The 14,621-nt window shown below is 38.8% G+C and overlaps 1 protein-coding gene across 1 annotated transcript in view; it reads left to right on the plus strand.

Moving 5' to 3' along the window:
• The first annotated feature begins 2,312 nt into the window (after positions 1 to 2,312).
• Positions 2,313 to 14,621, plus strand: part of LOC149587320 (glutamate receptor-like) — a 36,176-nt gene continuing 23,867 nt past the window's right edge. Inside the window, exons 1-7 of the mRNA XM_089863559.1 lie at positions 2,313 to 2,386; positions 2,528 to 2,594; positions 4,115 to 4,216; positions 4,744 to 4,896; positions 4,961 to 5,119; positions 5,759 to 5,900; positions 5,965 to 6,185. Of these exons, the coding sequence (XP_089719685.1) occupies positions 2,313 to 2,386; positions 2,528 to 2,594; positions 4,115 to 4,216; positions 4,744 to 4,896; positions 4,961 to 5,119; positions 5,759 to 5,900; positions 5,965 to 6,185 (918 nt within the window). The remainder of the gene's footprint in view (positions 2,387 to 2,527; positions 2,595 to 4,114; positions 4,217 to 4,743; positions 4,897 to 4,960; positions 5,120 to 5,758; positions 5,901 to 5,964; positions 6,186 to 14,621) is intronic.

Raw genomic sequence — 14,621 nt, forward strand, 5'->3', positions numbered from 1 at the left:
CAGCGCAAAAATTAGGTGTGATTATATAACAACACCAGGGAGGAGAGACTTGAGAGGGAGTGTTAAAGTGAATAGGCGCGTTCGTTCGCTTTCCTGGCTAAACTCGTCTCTCTCTGGCGCTGACTCGGGGACTCATCGCGGTGTCCGCGCGCATGCGTCAAATTTAAAAACCGGCTTTGAACTAGAAGGGGAAGGTCGTGTTTGAATTTCTGCCATGGTTATCTATAAGAAGTGTTGTTTTTTAATTGTTCAAGTAACCCTAAGTATTTAACAAGACCCGACATGGCAAATATCGTTTTCAAACCATTTCCCAAACCAAAAACAAAGCTTGAAATTTTTTAGAGGTGTGCGGTTAACCGTTTCAATCGAATAATTCGATCGAATACCGAACCGAATTATTCGATTCGGTATTCGATAAGCCCATTTTCACTATTCGATACGAATATCGAATACCGAACTGACTATTCGGATAAAGTTCGACTACCATAAATTTAGGTCCTTGGCACAAGAGACCCACCTTGTTTTAAAAATATCATTTAATTTGTCCTCCATCAAAAACTACCAACAAGTGCCTAGGAAAATTTTAGGAAACACTTGACCACCAGTGAGGAGAGGTATTTTGAAATTTAAGAGCTTCTAAATGTTTTTCTCCTTACTTTGTATTAACTATTCGCGAATATTGGGATTGCCACCTGGTTTATCGCGAAAAGTTAAGCCTAGTATTCGCGAGTATTAGGGTTAACTATTCGCGAATACTAGGCTTAACTTTTCGCGATTAATCGGGAAGGAAAAAAATTACCAAGGCCCAACTATTCGGTATTCGATTTGGAATAAACTATTCGATTCGGTATTTGATAAGGAAAATTTTTTAGTATTCGATAACCGGTTCGATACCCAAAAAGTGCTATTCGCACACCCCTAAAATTTTTTGAAAGTGAATAGAAGCTAGTGGAAATCGGTCTTCCACAAGCTAATATCCATCTTTTACATTTTTCTATCTGGGTTTTTGGCCTTGGAAACGCGTGGAAGGATATTCCTTTCATATATTTTTAAGCGAATACCTTGAATCATTCCTACAACCGTTACAAAAACAATTTGGCATTTTTATTAAGCCTAGGTTTCCTCCCAACAGACGTTGATTGTTGGTTGAACAGAGTGAGTGGGGCAACAGTCGATGGAAGGGGAAGCTGGCGCTGGCGGCCACGGCCAACTTAGGAGATGATCTAAGTTGGCCGTGTGGCGGCAGATAGAATTTTTAAATTCTCTCTGCTGGCGGTAGTAAACGACGTCACTCGCGCCTGTGCGTTAGCTAAAATTGAGGAACGGAGATAAAAATTCCTACCCCCCACTTTTTTTCCTATTTGCCACTGTATGACGGTTTTTTTAGCATTAGATCAAAACTCCCTCTAACGTTCCTTACTCCCTGACCACACCTAGCTAAAAACTAATAGTTCGTTACGTTTGCGAACCATCTTAAATGAAAGATAAAATTTCAGTGTAGTGCCTTTTCATAGTTTACAAGTAGACTTCGGCACATTCTTCAATAAGTAGGGGGGGGTTACAGAGTTCGTTTTAGCAGAAGTGAGATGAGACTAGAAGTACTGAGCTAACCAAATTCTTCACTCGGCGAAAGTGAATATTCTTGAAAACACACCAACGGTTGGCCCTCTATTGGCGGTTTCAGAATTTCCCCTCAAAAACGAGAGACGCTCGCGGTGGTAGACGGCCGAACTAGATTCAAGCACCCGCGTCCGTGTTTCGCCGCTTTAGGTTGAGGGGAAGGGGTAAGAAATTTTTTTGGAACTCGACCAATTTTTTCTCTCTAGCGTAGGCGCGATTGAAGCGGCGTAAAATCCTCAAATTTGTTCACTAATGCCAGGATCTATTACCAATGCTAGACCCCTTCACTTCTAGTCTCATCTCACTTCTGGTTTTAGTATGTATTTCAGGCTTTTTCATCTCTACTCATTTAACATTCGTAACTACATTTAATAGCTCTTTTTTAATAAGTCAAGTCCGACTTTATCATTAAATAAACGTAACTTACTTTCAATAATTATCAAAATATCACGCACATAGTTCAAGTAATTACTGTTAAAAATGCGTCCGGGTTCAAAGATATTTGAATAGGCTTCCATTCAATAAATTCTTAGCAGCTTGGAAAGTAGGTAGCGTATTGAAATAAATAATAAATCCCTCCATGGTCGTTAGAATATAGAAAGCCAATGTTGTCCATAATAACCCAAAACATTTGGCGATCGACTGCATCTTGCAGCATGTCTTTCTCATATGAATTTTTCATGGGATTCTAAATGGGTTTTCTGCACCGTTTCGATAATTTAGTTATATTGACTCCTTTCATCATAGAGCAGCGGAAAACGCCGCTGTACGTTTCATAAACGCGATTGTCATAATTTGCAGTAAGTGGATTATTTTATATCTAGAAATTCGCCGTATCAAGAGCTTCGTTTAGTTGATTAACACTGTTGATATTATTTTGTCCAAGTAAACCCTTTACACTTTCTAGCTGGAAAACCGGGCAAAATATTAGATTATTTGACCGACTTTTAGTTATATTTACGAACAATAGAAGGGTATGTATGCATAGCAGCAGCTACATAGAAAATATATCCCATCCATTATCGCTTAAGTAAATATTTAACTTCCCCGGGTCTACTTTTCAAATATTCGTGACTGCAAAAACACACTTACATAAAAATATCTAATGTTTAGAATCATGAGTTATAAATTATAATTTTAGTGCTATTGTCATAGCGGCCGGTCAAGCGTGGCCGAAGCACTTAAGTTTATGAATAGTTTTGTTTCCCACAACAGTGGACTATTAAACTATATATAAATTCTAGGAAAATTTGCCTTGGAACTCGTCTATGGTCGACTCCAGTGAAAAATGTCAATAGTCGCTGAAGTAATCGGGACAAAAGAGGTTCATGGTTAGAAATTTTCCAATTACATTATCAAAATTTTCCTTAAAATTACATTTAGGTTTTCATTTAGATTTCAGACACGTAAAGCTGTATTGAGATCGGAATAGGTATGGCTTTCGACTCGATGGCAATAAACCTTTCCGTAGCAATATCAAAAGTAAGATTAATCCTTATTACTAAGAGATCAGGTGTCAATGAAAATATTTATATAGTTTTAGGGGAAGTTTTGGAATCATTTGATTTATTTTCTTTATGTAGAATAATTTGACTTATTTTCTTTATGTATAATTATTTGATTTATTTTCTTTATGTAGAATAATTTTATTTATTTTCTTTATGTAGAATAATTTGACTTATTTTCTTTATGTATAATTATTTGATTTATTTTCTTTATGTAGAATAATTTGATTTATTTTCTTTATGTAGAATAATTTGATTTATTTTCTTTATGTAGAATCATTTGATTTATTTTCTTTGTGTAGAATCAATTGATTTATTTTCTTTATTTAGAATAATTTGATTTATTTTCTTTATGTAGAATCATTTCATTTATTTTCTTTATGTAGAATCATTTCATTTATTTTCTTCATGTAGAATCATTTGATTTATTTTCTTTATATAGAATCATTTGATTTATTTTCTTTATGTAGAATCATTTCATTTATTTTCTTTATGTAGAATCATTTCATTTATTTTCTTTATGTAGAATCATTTGATTTATTTTCTTTCTGTAGAATCATTTCATTTATCTTCTTTATGTACAATAATTTGATTTATTTTCATTATGTAGAATCATTTCATTTATTTTCTTTATGTAGAATAATTAGATATATATTTTCTTTATGTGGAATCATTAGATATATATTTCCTTTATGAAGAATCATCCTTTATGAAAATTGTTCTGTAATGAATTTTATATTGATTCTACATTTGATCAAAGCTGTGTCAAACATCATTCAAGAATTTTAGATTATAATTCAATTATATAAGCCTGGGCTAAATTTTAATTTTAAACATAACGAAAACCTTAAAATAGATTTACTATAATTTGAGTAACAAGTGTGATCTATGCAATTAATTATACAGTTTTGATCTCCAATTTGTTTTAACGGATGATATCACGCGATAATAAGAGCCCCATTTCTAAAACCTTTTATTTTCGTATCCAGTGGATTCCATGGATTTCTTATCAGAAAACGGAGAACGGCAATATCAAAGACTTGGAAGGTTCAATGACAACTTTACTAGATCAATTCACTAGAAACATGAATGTTAGGTGAGGTCTTTAAAATATGTTTTTACATTTACTCTCTACTTTTTAAATTGGCATCATATATTAATTTAAATTAATGGCATCACACCCTTATCAACTGCGCTAAAGAAAACCTTCCATTGGTTCACACTTGTAGACATCATTTATATATTTATATCTTGAAGGAAGAACTATTTTTTTCGAAATATCATAAGACATAATGAATATTTGATATCGGAATAATTTTTAGATTAATATATATATTTTAAATCGTTCGTTTCCGTGCGGATCTTTGTACGGGAACTCCATTTACCTCCAATTCGGACGTCAGACGTGCGAGGGTGACACTGTAAAGCTTTTGAGTTTGACCTCGAGTTCACAGAGGTCAAACCACATGATAATTTGACCCGCTTATGTCTTACACAGAAATGTTCTGTGAATTAAAGGGGCTGTCTGACCCCTCTCCTTTTTTTCCTGTCCGCTATTTATTTACACTTTAATCAAGCTTACTAATTGACAATTAAGACTGATTTTCCCACATCTTAGCAGAAAAGTTTTGATATTATTATCATTGCTATATCTATCAAATGCATATTTTTCTTTTGCAGTTTTCATTACATCGAAGCTCCTGATAAATCATGGGGTAGAAGACTCGATAATGGTTCGTACAACGGAATGATTGGAATGGTTCATAGAAATGTAATTATTATAAATTTAAATTTAAATTTAATTGAAGATTATAAAAATGCTATCCTTATTTTAGGAAGCTCATTTTGCTGTTGGACCATTTACAATAACTCAAGAACGAAGTTTGGTTGTTCAATTCACAAACCCAATCTATATGGATGTCGTGACGATGCTGGTTGGAAGCCAAGAAGAAGCGCAACCCTTATTCTTTGTTCTTCAAGTTTTTCAAAAACTGGTATTAGGCTACTGCGATCCTAAATTCATAAGATATGTTCCATAAGTTTGTCACTGTTTACTGAGATCCTGTCACGAAGTGACGAAGAAGAAATTTCATAGATTCTCGTAATGTGACGCCTGGTGAGGCGCAGTCAAAGGCTTGGTACAGACTGAATAGGAAGATGGACTGCAAAACCGACTGTAGTCAAATCTCGCTTGTCGTTCTCGAACTGGCTCTCATTAAGTTTCTAGCATTAGGGAGTATAGGAAGTGACATACTTATGGAATATATCTTATAAACTTATGCTTTTATACAGTGTAAATTATATTTTGATAAGATCAAACCTCTCCCTAATTAGATTATGTAAGAACACCAAAATTAACAAATCAGAAATAGATATTATAAGGGTACTAAAACTTAAATGAAACTACTAAGACTCATATCAAACACCAAAAGCTTTAATAGTACCACACAGTTTCGCAAATACCATTCACCCAAGATAGTCAGGTCACCCCCATAGCGGTGCTACCATGGAAAGAAAACCTCTTGTATTATTGGCGCCTGATTCCTCTTAGACGCTGACGTAAAGGGCAGGAGACTTTCCAACAAAGACCTAATGGTGGACACTTAAAGATGATTATTCGCTTATGCTTATAGGTGTGGATGTCTATTCTTCTAGCATTCTTATTCATAGTCTCCACTCACGTCTTAATAGATTTGTTAATCAGTCACAAATCTAGCACCAATTATTTAGTCAACGACGCCTCTTTGACATATTTTCGACCATTAACATTTACATGTAAGAATATCTTATTTTGTTAACTTGCATTGTATTGCGTTGAAATATGTATTTAATTATAAAGGTACTCCTCTAAGACAAGACCTGAAGTTGAGCCAAAGATTGTTATTCGCATTTTGGTTGTTTGCAACTGGTTTCCTGTGCCGAGCGTTATCTGGAGAGTTGCTTTCGTATTTAGTAGTAACACGCCCGGAAGATTTTGTTAAGAGTTTGGAGGATTTCCAAAGATTTCCTAATGCAATACCACTCCTAGAAGATGGTTCAAGTTTTGTATCTGTTGTTAAAGTAAGTACCTGTTTCATTTAGCAAGTTTACCCAGGAAGGAGTAGAAAAGGAGAGGTATTGCACGCGCTGACATCCGTCTCTAAACGGGAGAAAGCGGGATGTTGGAAAACTTGGTTTATCACGTGTCAAGTATCATCAGAGTTCCCACAAACTCCTGAATTGAACTGCCCTTTCGTGAGGATGTTGATCATGAAAAAAGGCATTCGCTGACTGTAGTTGCCCAATCAGTACGAGACCCTTTGGAAAATAGTTCATTTTTTGTTCGAGAGAGGGCACAAAATTGTAACAAATATACAAAGAAGGAACCAACTTGACCCCTCTTTATCGACCCTCTGTGGAGGATTAGGCGAGTGGTGTAAAATATTAGTTTGCCCCACAATAAGTCTCCTTCTCTACTGCTCCCTGAAGGCTTGACATAACCCAATAATGCATAAGTATGGGGCTACTGTTATAACTTCTAAACAACCGCCAAGATAACGAACTGAATAGAATCGAACTAGAATCTAGACTTATGGCTTTCAATTAAAAAACTAATGATTATAAAAAAACTAGATAAGACTGTATATAAACGAGATAACATAGTGTAAAAGCTCAGTTGTAAATAGAGTTTTAGTTTAGAGTATAATGTTTAATCGAGTATCCATAGTTCGCTTTGTCAACCTTTCTAATTAAATTTATGTTAAACGCACGGTTTATAAATTAAGCTGTTTAGGACATGACCAATAAAAGTTTTTAGTAACATATCTTTCGTGAGTCATTTCCTACTGCAACTGTCGAGTCGCAACATATTGGTGCCGAAACCCGGGAGACAAGGACTGAGGAGATATTTTGCGGCAGGTCAGACATCGAGAAAGAGCGTGCAGTAAACTTGATTCACCAAAGATATGGAGGCAGCGAAGAAAGCGAGGAAAGTCATTCGCCAGAGAACAACAATCCTAATGAACCAAATCGAGCAATATTTGAGAGAAGAGTATCTTGATACAAACGAGCTAGAGGAGCTCTTGGAGCTGCTTGAGAGTAAAAACACGAGTCTAAACGAGCTCAATACAGCCATCCAAGAGAACATGGAAGAGAACGAGATAGAGGCGGAGGTAGCAGCCTCAGAGGATTACAAAGAGAAAATAGTAAAGTGGCGAACGAAACTGAGAAGAGCTGTGAAATCAATACCGGACCGAAGACAGGAGGACGTAGTTTTCACCGAGGCTCAGGGACGAGTGGGACATGAGAGACACTTTGAACGCAAAGCTACAGTCAAGCTACCACGCTTGACCATTCAAAAGTTCGGAGGAGACCCATCAAGTTGGCAAGGCTTCTGGAGTCAGTTCGAAGCTTCGATTCATTGTAATTCAACACTAGCGGCCGTAGACAAGTTTGGGTATTTGAAATCATTCCTTGAGGGTCCAGCGTTACAAGCCATTGGAGGATACACTTCGTCCGCCGAAAACTACCAAGCTGCCGTAGATAAACTCATTGATCAGTTTGGAAAGAAGTCATCCGCCGTTAATACTCACATGGTGAAACTCCTACACTTGCAACCAGTGAAGAGAGCGACAGATGTTGTAGCCCTGAGACAGCTCTATGACACCTGTGAAATCCAAATAAAAAGTCTGGAGGCCTTGGGCACAAGCATGGAAACTTACGGCTCTTTCTTGTTCCCGATACTCACACAAGTTTTGCCTCAAGAGGTCTTGTTGGACTTTAACAAGACGCACCCGGACGAGCTACAGGATGCGGGAAACCTTCTCAGACATTGTAAGCAAGAAGTCGAGAGCAGAGAGAAAACGCTTGCTTTGTGCAGACCAAATCAACGAGCCGATGAAGAACCCCGTGGACAAGAAATTGGACGATGGAGTAATCAGAGAGGAAAGAACGAGCCCAGTCATTTCAAGATGTAGCATTACCCAAAGAGCCGGATTCCTACGGCAGCAGTCCTCAAGACAGCAGTATCGAAACTATGTATATATTGCAACAATTCTGAACATCTAACCGAGCTATGTCGAGCCATTTCCATAGAACAGAAGTCCGAAATCATCAAAGACCAAAACCGATGTTTCGTATGCCTAACTGAAGGACATCGAGCACGTCGTTGTACATCGGGAGTAAAATGTACCCATTGCCAAAGGAGACACCATTCATCAATCTGCCGTCTGAAGTTCGGCGAAGTCATTGATCCATCTAGAGAAGACAACGTAAAACCAAGCGACCAGCAACCTGAGAAGAGAACCATTGCAATGACAACCTTCATTCCACGAGCCCCAGAGACACCTATCCGACGCAAACTACTTCTCCAAACTATCGTGACATATGCCGAGGGGGAAGATATCAGAACCCCCGTCAGATGCCTTTTTGACGGAGCCAGTGAAGGGACATTTGTTCGAGAAGATTTGGTTCGACATTTAAAGTTACCAGTCACTAAGACAGAAACCATTAACGTATTTCCCTTCGGGAAGACGGAGGCAGAACGAGTAGTACGACGAACAGTAAAATTGACGCTGCGGAGCGTCACGGATCCCACGGTTGTCGTCCACATCGAGGCGCTAGAAGTCCCAACAATTAGCGGAGCTATTATAACCGTTCCTGGAGAGCACATTCGATGTCGAATGGAGGAAAGCAAATTAGTGCTGGGCGACATGGATGAAGTACAAGGAGTACCTGTCCCGCACGAGGTTCCAGTGCTGATTGGAGTGGACTATTTCTGGACGTTAAACACTGGAGAGAATAAGAGACTGGATGATTCGTTGGTTGCTGTGAAAACTATCTTTGGATGGTCAGTACATGGAGTCCAGAATCAGTCACTTGCGGTCAATTCCATACAAGTTATGACAGTGGGGATCAAGGAATGTGAACTGAATGGTATACTGAAAGACTTCTGGGAGATTGAGTCGTTGGGTATCAGAGATAAACCCCAAACAACAGCAGTCGAAGATCAAGTACTTGCCTATCATGAGAACACGCTACAGTACGAAGATGAAAAATACACAACGATTCTCCCTTGGAAAACAAATAAAGATGAAATCGGCGACAATCTTACGCTATCCACCAAGAGACTGAACTATCTAGTCAAGAAATTAAAGCAAGACCCTGCGCTCTATATGAGATACGAAGAAGCCGTCGATGAGTTGCTCAATCAAGGCTTTGCCGAACTGTTCCCCGAGGAAGATTTATACAAGAGAAAGGGAATACATTACCTGCCACATTTCCCAGTCATTCGAGAAGACAAGACCACCACAAAGCTGCGGATAGTCCATGATGCTTCTTCACATGAGAAAGGGTTTCCTGCCTTGAATTCCTGTCTGCACAATGGACCTAGTCTTGTTCCAGACCTATTGACAATACTCTAACGATTCAGACGACACCGAATTGCCTTGATGAGCGACGTTGAGAAGGCATTTCTACAAATATGCCTAAATACCGAAGAACGAAACTACGTACGTTTCCTGTGGATTAAGAAGCTCCCGAATCCAGACGAGCCCCTGGAACTAATACATCTACGAATGACGAGAGTTCTCTTCGGGGTCGGTTCAAGCCCTTTCCTGCTAGCAGCCACTCTTCAGCACCATTTTAAGAAATTTCTGAAGCAGTATCCGGACATAAGCAAAATGTTGGCCACGCACCTTTACGTCGATGACTTGGTCACAGGAACAGAAACCGTTGAAGAAGCTAAAGAGATCTACAGGGTATCACGAGAGATATTCGCCCATGCCGGAATGAACCTGCGAAAATGGGTTACCAATTGCTATGAACTAGCGAGTCTGTGGTCTGAGGATCAAGCTACCGTCACCTTGCTAAATCAAGAATCTGATTCCAGTCTGCTAAAGGTCCTGGGTATATCCTGGAATCCAAGGGAAGATGTCCTGACTTTCGATGTTTCCGCTCTGCTTGAATTTCTGAGAGACAGACAAGACACAAAGAGGGGAGTCCTTAAAGAGGCAGCGAGAATCTTTGATCCGATCGGCCTACTCTCTCCTTACCTTATAAGAGTAAAGTGTCTCTTTCAAAAGTTATGGATCAAAGGAATTGCATGGGACGAGAAATTACCGTCAGATGAACAAGTCATGTGGGACGCCTGGGTGATGGAGCTAAAGCTATTCGAGAGAGTCCGGATTCCAAGATGGTACTATTCAGCTGTACAAGGACGAGTCACGGAAAGAGAGATCCACCTTTTCTCTGATGCTAGCGAGGTGGCCTATGGTGCTATGATTTACCTTCGTTACGAGACAAACGACGGGGAAATAGGAGTCTCCTTGATCTCATCTAAAACCAGAGTCGCACCAATTAAAACTCTTACCATCCCTAGACTGGAGCTGATGGCCGCCTTCATCGGAGCGAGGCTGTTGAAAAGCACTATGGAAGTGTTTGAGGGGATGGTGACGAAATATACATGCTGGACTGACTCGCAGATAACACTGCATTGGATTCAAAGAGTATCAAGGGAGTGGAAACCCTTCGTCGTAAATAGGGTCCGAGACATTCAGGCACTGACAGACCCTCATTCCTGGTGTCACGTGGCCGGCAAAGAAAATCCTGCTGATCTGGCATCCCGCGGCTGTTCAGTTGAAACCCTAATCAACAGTACGCTTTGGTGGAATGGACCGTCATGGCTTGCGGAAAAGAGAGACCAATGGCCGGATGGGTCACGAACGACTTTCAAGTTAGAAGAAGAATCAATCCTCAAGGAGAAAAGAAGTCTTGTCACCCTCCTTTGTACTACGGCCTCAGAGCCTTTGATTGATGTGAAGAAATATAGCCGAGTCAGCCGTCTTTACCGGGTCACCGCATGGGTTATGCGCTTCGTCTACAATACAAGAGCTACAGTCAATGATCGCCGCAAAGGATCACTCACCGCGCAGGGTTGGCAAGTTTTAAACAAATTGTTTTAAACTTTGGTTTAAAACTTGTTTTAAACAGCCATGAAAAAAAACTTTAATTTGTTTAAAACGTTTTAAACAAAAAGTTTAAAACATGTTTTTTTATGGAGAAAAATTTCGAATATTTTTAACTCTTTTTTTATTTGAAAATGAGCGAAAAGATTAAATAATAGAAATTATAAGCTCCAGTCAAAACCTTCCAATTATTCGACTGTTTCAAATGTGTGTTTAATTGTTTAGAGACCCTACCAGTTGTTTTATCCATTACCAATCTGTATTGAAGACTGATATTCAAAAATATGATTATGGATAACTTATTTTGTCATCTACTTAAAGCAAAGCAATAACATTTTTCCTATGTGGTTTCTCTACACTGTTGGTACATTTTACTGTTCTAAACAGATTACGCGTAATCTATAAAGCCAGGCCTTTGACAGTGCTAAAATTAATACGCCTAATCCGATAACGGAAAACATGAGCTCCTACAAATAAGTAAGGGGTGGTGAAGTTTCAAATGTATAATGAGTTCTGACCAAGAAACTCGGAAGTACGGAAGCGGAAATGACTGAATAGTGGCCACAAAAGAAATCAGGCATTTAGACATTAGGGGTTAAATGTACAAATTTACGCATCACACTCATTTTGTATCCGATATTAAAAAAATTATATTTTCCTTTTGAAAAGATCGTTTGCTCTTTCTTTTAACAGTCAGTAGAATTTTTCAAATATTAAATATTGTATCCTCAACACGTACTCCCTTTTAAATAATTAATTTCATGATAAAATGTTTTCCGAAAATCTAACTTTAAATCGTGTTATAAACAATAAAAACACAAAATTTTTTAACTAAGTTTTTGCCAACCCTGACAAGGACCCTTTCTTACACCTTCAAATTCTAAACTTTAGGAGCTCTTGATTTTCCTGTTTGACTTTGCAGTACATGTTCGTTGTACGTTGGTCTAGGGGTATGATACTCGCGCTGGTTGCGAGTGGTACCAGGTTAAATCCCGGAAGGTCGCGTCTTAGAGCTTCATATTATAAATTTAGGAGTATTTTTATTTTCGTGTTTTACTTCTCTATACGTTTCGTGGTTCGTTGGTCTAGGTGTATAATACTTGCTTTGGGTTCAAGTGGTCCCTGGTTCTAATTCCACACGGACAATTTCTTACACCTTGAAATTCTAAATTTATTCAATATTGAACGCTCAAAATAATTAATATCATAAAATAATTTCGGAAAATCTAATTTGTTCTTGAAAATGCGTAAATTTGTAGTTTCAATCAATTTGGAGGGAATAAATCGACTAACTGTTAAATCAGTTGATTGAATTAAATATTGATTAAGGATTAAATTAATATAAATAAAGAAAAATTGCAATATCGGGACTTCAGTCAATTGATAAACGTCACTCTTATCGTTTGTTTTTTCTGTCTTGGTCCAAAGCAAGACCTTTTTTAATCAAGTAGGTTGTAGCGGGAGTAGTGGCTTAAATGGAGACCGGCAATATAGACAATTAGATCTGGAAGAGTGATTTAAACATGTTTAAAACTAGTTTTTTTTGTGTTTTTTTACTGTTTTTTTCTACTTGTTTAAAAAACAGTTTAAAACAAAAAATCGTGTTTTAAACAATAAAAAACACAACTTTTTTTTTTTTTTTAAAAAAACATAATTTTTGCCAACCCTGTCACCGCGGAAGAACTTCAAGGATCAAAGCTCTATTGGATTCGAGAAACTCAACGTCAAGCGTATCCTGAGGATTTTGAGCGTCTTCAGGAAAGTCAACCATTAGAAAAGACATCAAAGATACTACAGTTCCAACCATTCTTCGAAAATAACGTCATACGCGTAGGAGGACGTCTTCAATTTGCGAACATCAGCTACGGATCAAAACACCCCTATCTGTTACCCGCTGAACAATGGCTGTCTGAAATTATCGCCTTGGATGCCCATCAAGAAGTAAAACATTGCGGTCTGGAAAGCACGTTGGTACAATTGCGAGAGGAGTTATGGATCACTCGAGGACGCCAGTCAGTAAAAAGGATCATCAACCGATGCGGGAAGTGTAGACGTTTTCGCACCAAGCCTGGAGTTCAGATAGCTGCACCCCTGCCAGCTGATCGAATATCGGAAATGCCACCGTTTGCAACTACAGGCATTGACTTCGCGGGCCCGTTATTCATAAGAGAAGGAGAGAATCAGAAAAAAGTGTACATCGCGCTATTCACCTGCGGAGTAACCAGAGCAGTACACCTAGAGGTGGTGACGGACCTAAGTACTGAGAAATTCATTCTATCATTTCGACGGTTCGTCGCACGAAGAGGTCTTGTTACCACGGTCTATTCGGATAATGCAAGAACGTTCAAGAGAGCCGAGCAAGAACTAAAGGAGCTTTATTCCGGCATCGAGAACAACGAGTTTCAAGATTTTTTGGGTCAGAAAAATATTCGTTGGAAGTATATCGTCGAACGAGCGGCCTGGTGGGGAGGCTTTTGGGAAAGAGTCGTGCGATCAGTCAAACAATGCTTAAAGAAGACGCTGGGTCGAAGTAGCCTAAATCACGAGGAGCTGTCCACCAGCTTGACGGAAATAGAAGCAGTGCTCAATTCACGACCGTTAACGTACACCCTCAACGAAGTCGATGAGCCCTTTCCCATTACCCCATCTCAATTCCTCATCGGCCAGCGCCTCACAAGTCTTCCAAGTCAGAACCTTGCAGCTACGCCACCAACCGTTAGCCGAACACAATTAGTCAGACGTTTGCGCTACAGACAGATGATCCTCGATCAATTTTGGAAACGCTGGAACTAAGGTTTCCCACAGTTCGGTTCAAACAGTTCAGTTTTCGGTTCAGTTCAGTTAAGGGACTAAACTGATTTGATTGCTTCAGTTCAGTTTCAGTTCTTAAATTTCTAAACTGATCAGTTTTCGGTTCGGTTCGGTTTTTTTCTTAAACTGAACTGATAAAAACTGAACTGAAGAGAACCTCAATGCCAGAAAAAGATAAGGTTCTTAAGAGTGCGACTTCGCGAGTCTGTAAGAAGACGGAGAGGATCAGGCGGTGCTCTGCAGCACAGCGCATTCGAATGCGTGGTCGAGTGGGCTGTGGCCGCGGAGTTATAAATTCTTACACGCGTTTCACAAATTCACATATATATTCTTGTGCCAGCGGAGCGAACTTAGTCAAACCAAAACTAAACCTTTAAAAGCAGTCTGAGCTTGTGGTCTTTGAACATTGAAATTGGCGTTTTCACTAGACTCTCTAAAAATAAAAATTGGCGTTTAACTTTAGTAGTTTTAATCTGAGAAGCCCTTGGCTTACTCAAATTAATACCAGTACCGGACTAATTAAATCCGAGTCATGGAGGAGGACGGAATTGCAGAATCACGGGTCTCTGATCAAGAATCTGATTTTACTGATACTGTTAATGACCACACTAATGAAATTGGTGTTTCGGTTTCGGCACCCAAGAAACGCCGCAGCGGAATTTGGGAACATTTTGATCTAATTGTTGAACAAAATCAAGGTAACAATGTTTCCTATGCGAAGTGTCGGCTTTGTAAAAACAGT

This window comes from Phalangium opilio, unplaced genomic scaffold, assembly GCF_054372755.1.
Source record: "Phalangium opilio isolate 3A_F unplaced genomic scaffold, DU_Popi_V2 ptg001170l_1, whole genome shotgun sequence".
Classification (NCBI taxonomy): domain Eukaryota; kingdom Metazoa; phylum Arthropoda; class Arachnida; order Opiliones; family Phalangiidae; genus Phalangium; species Phalangium opilio.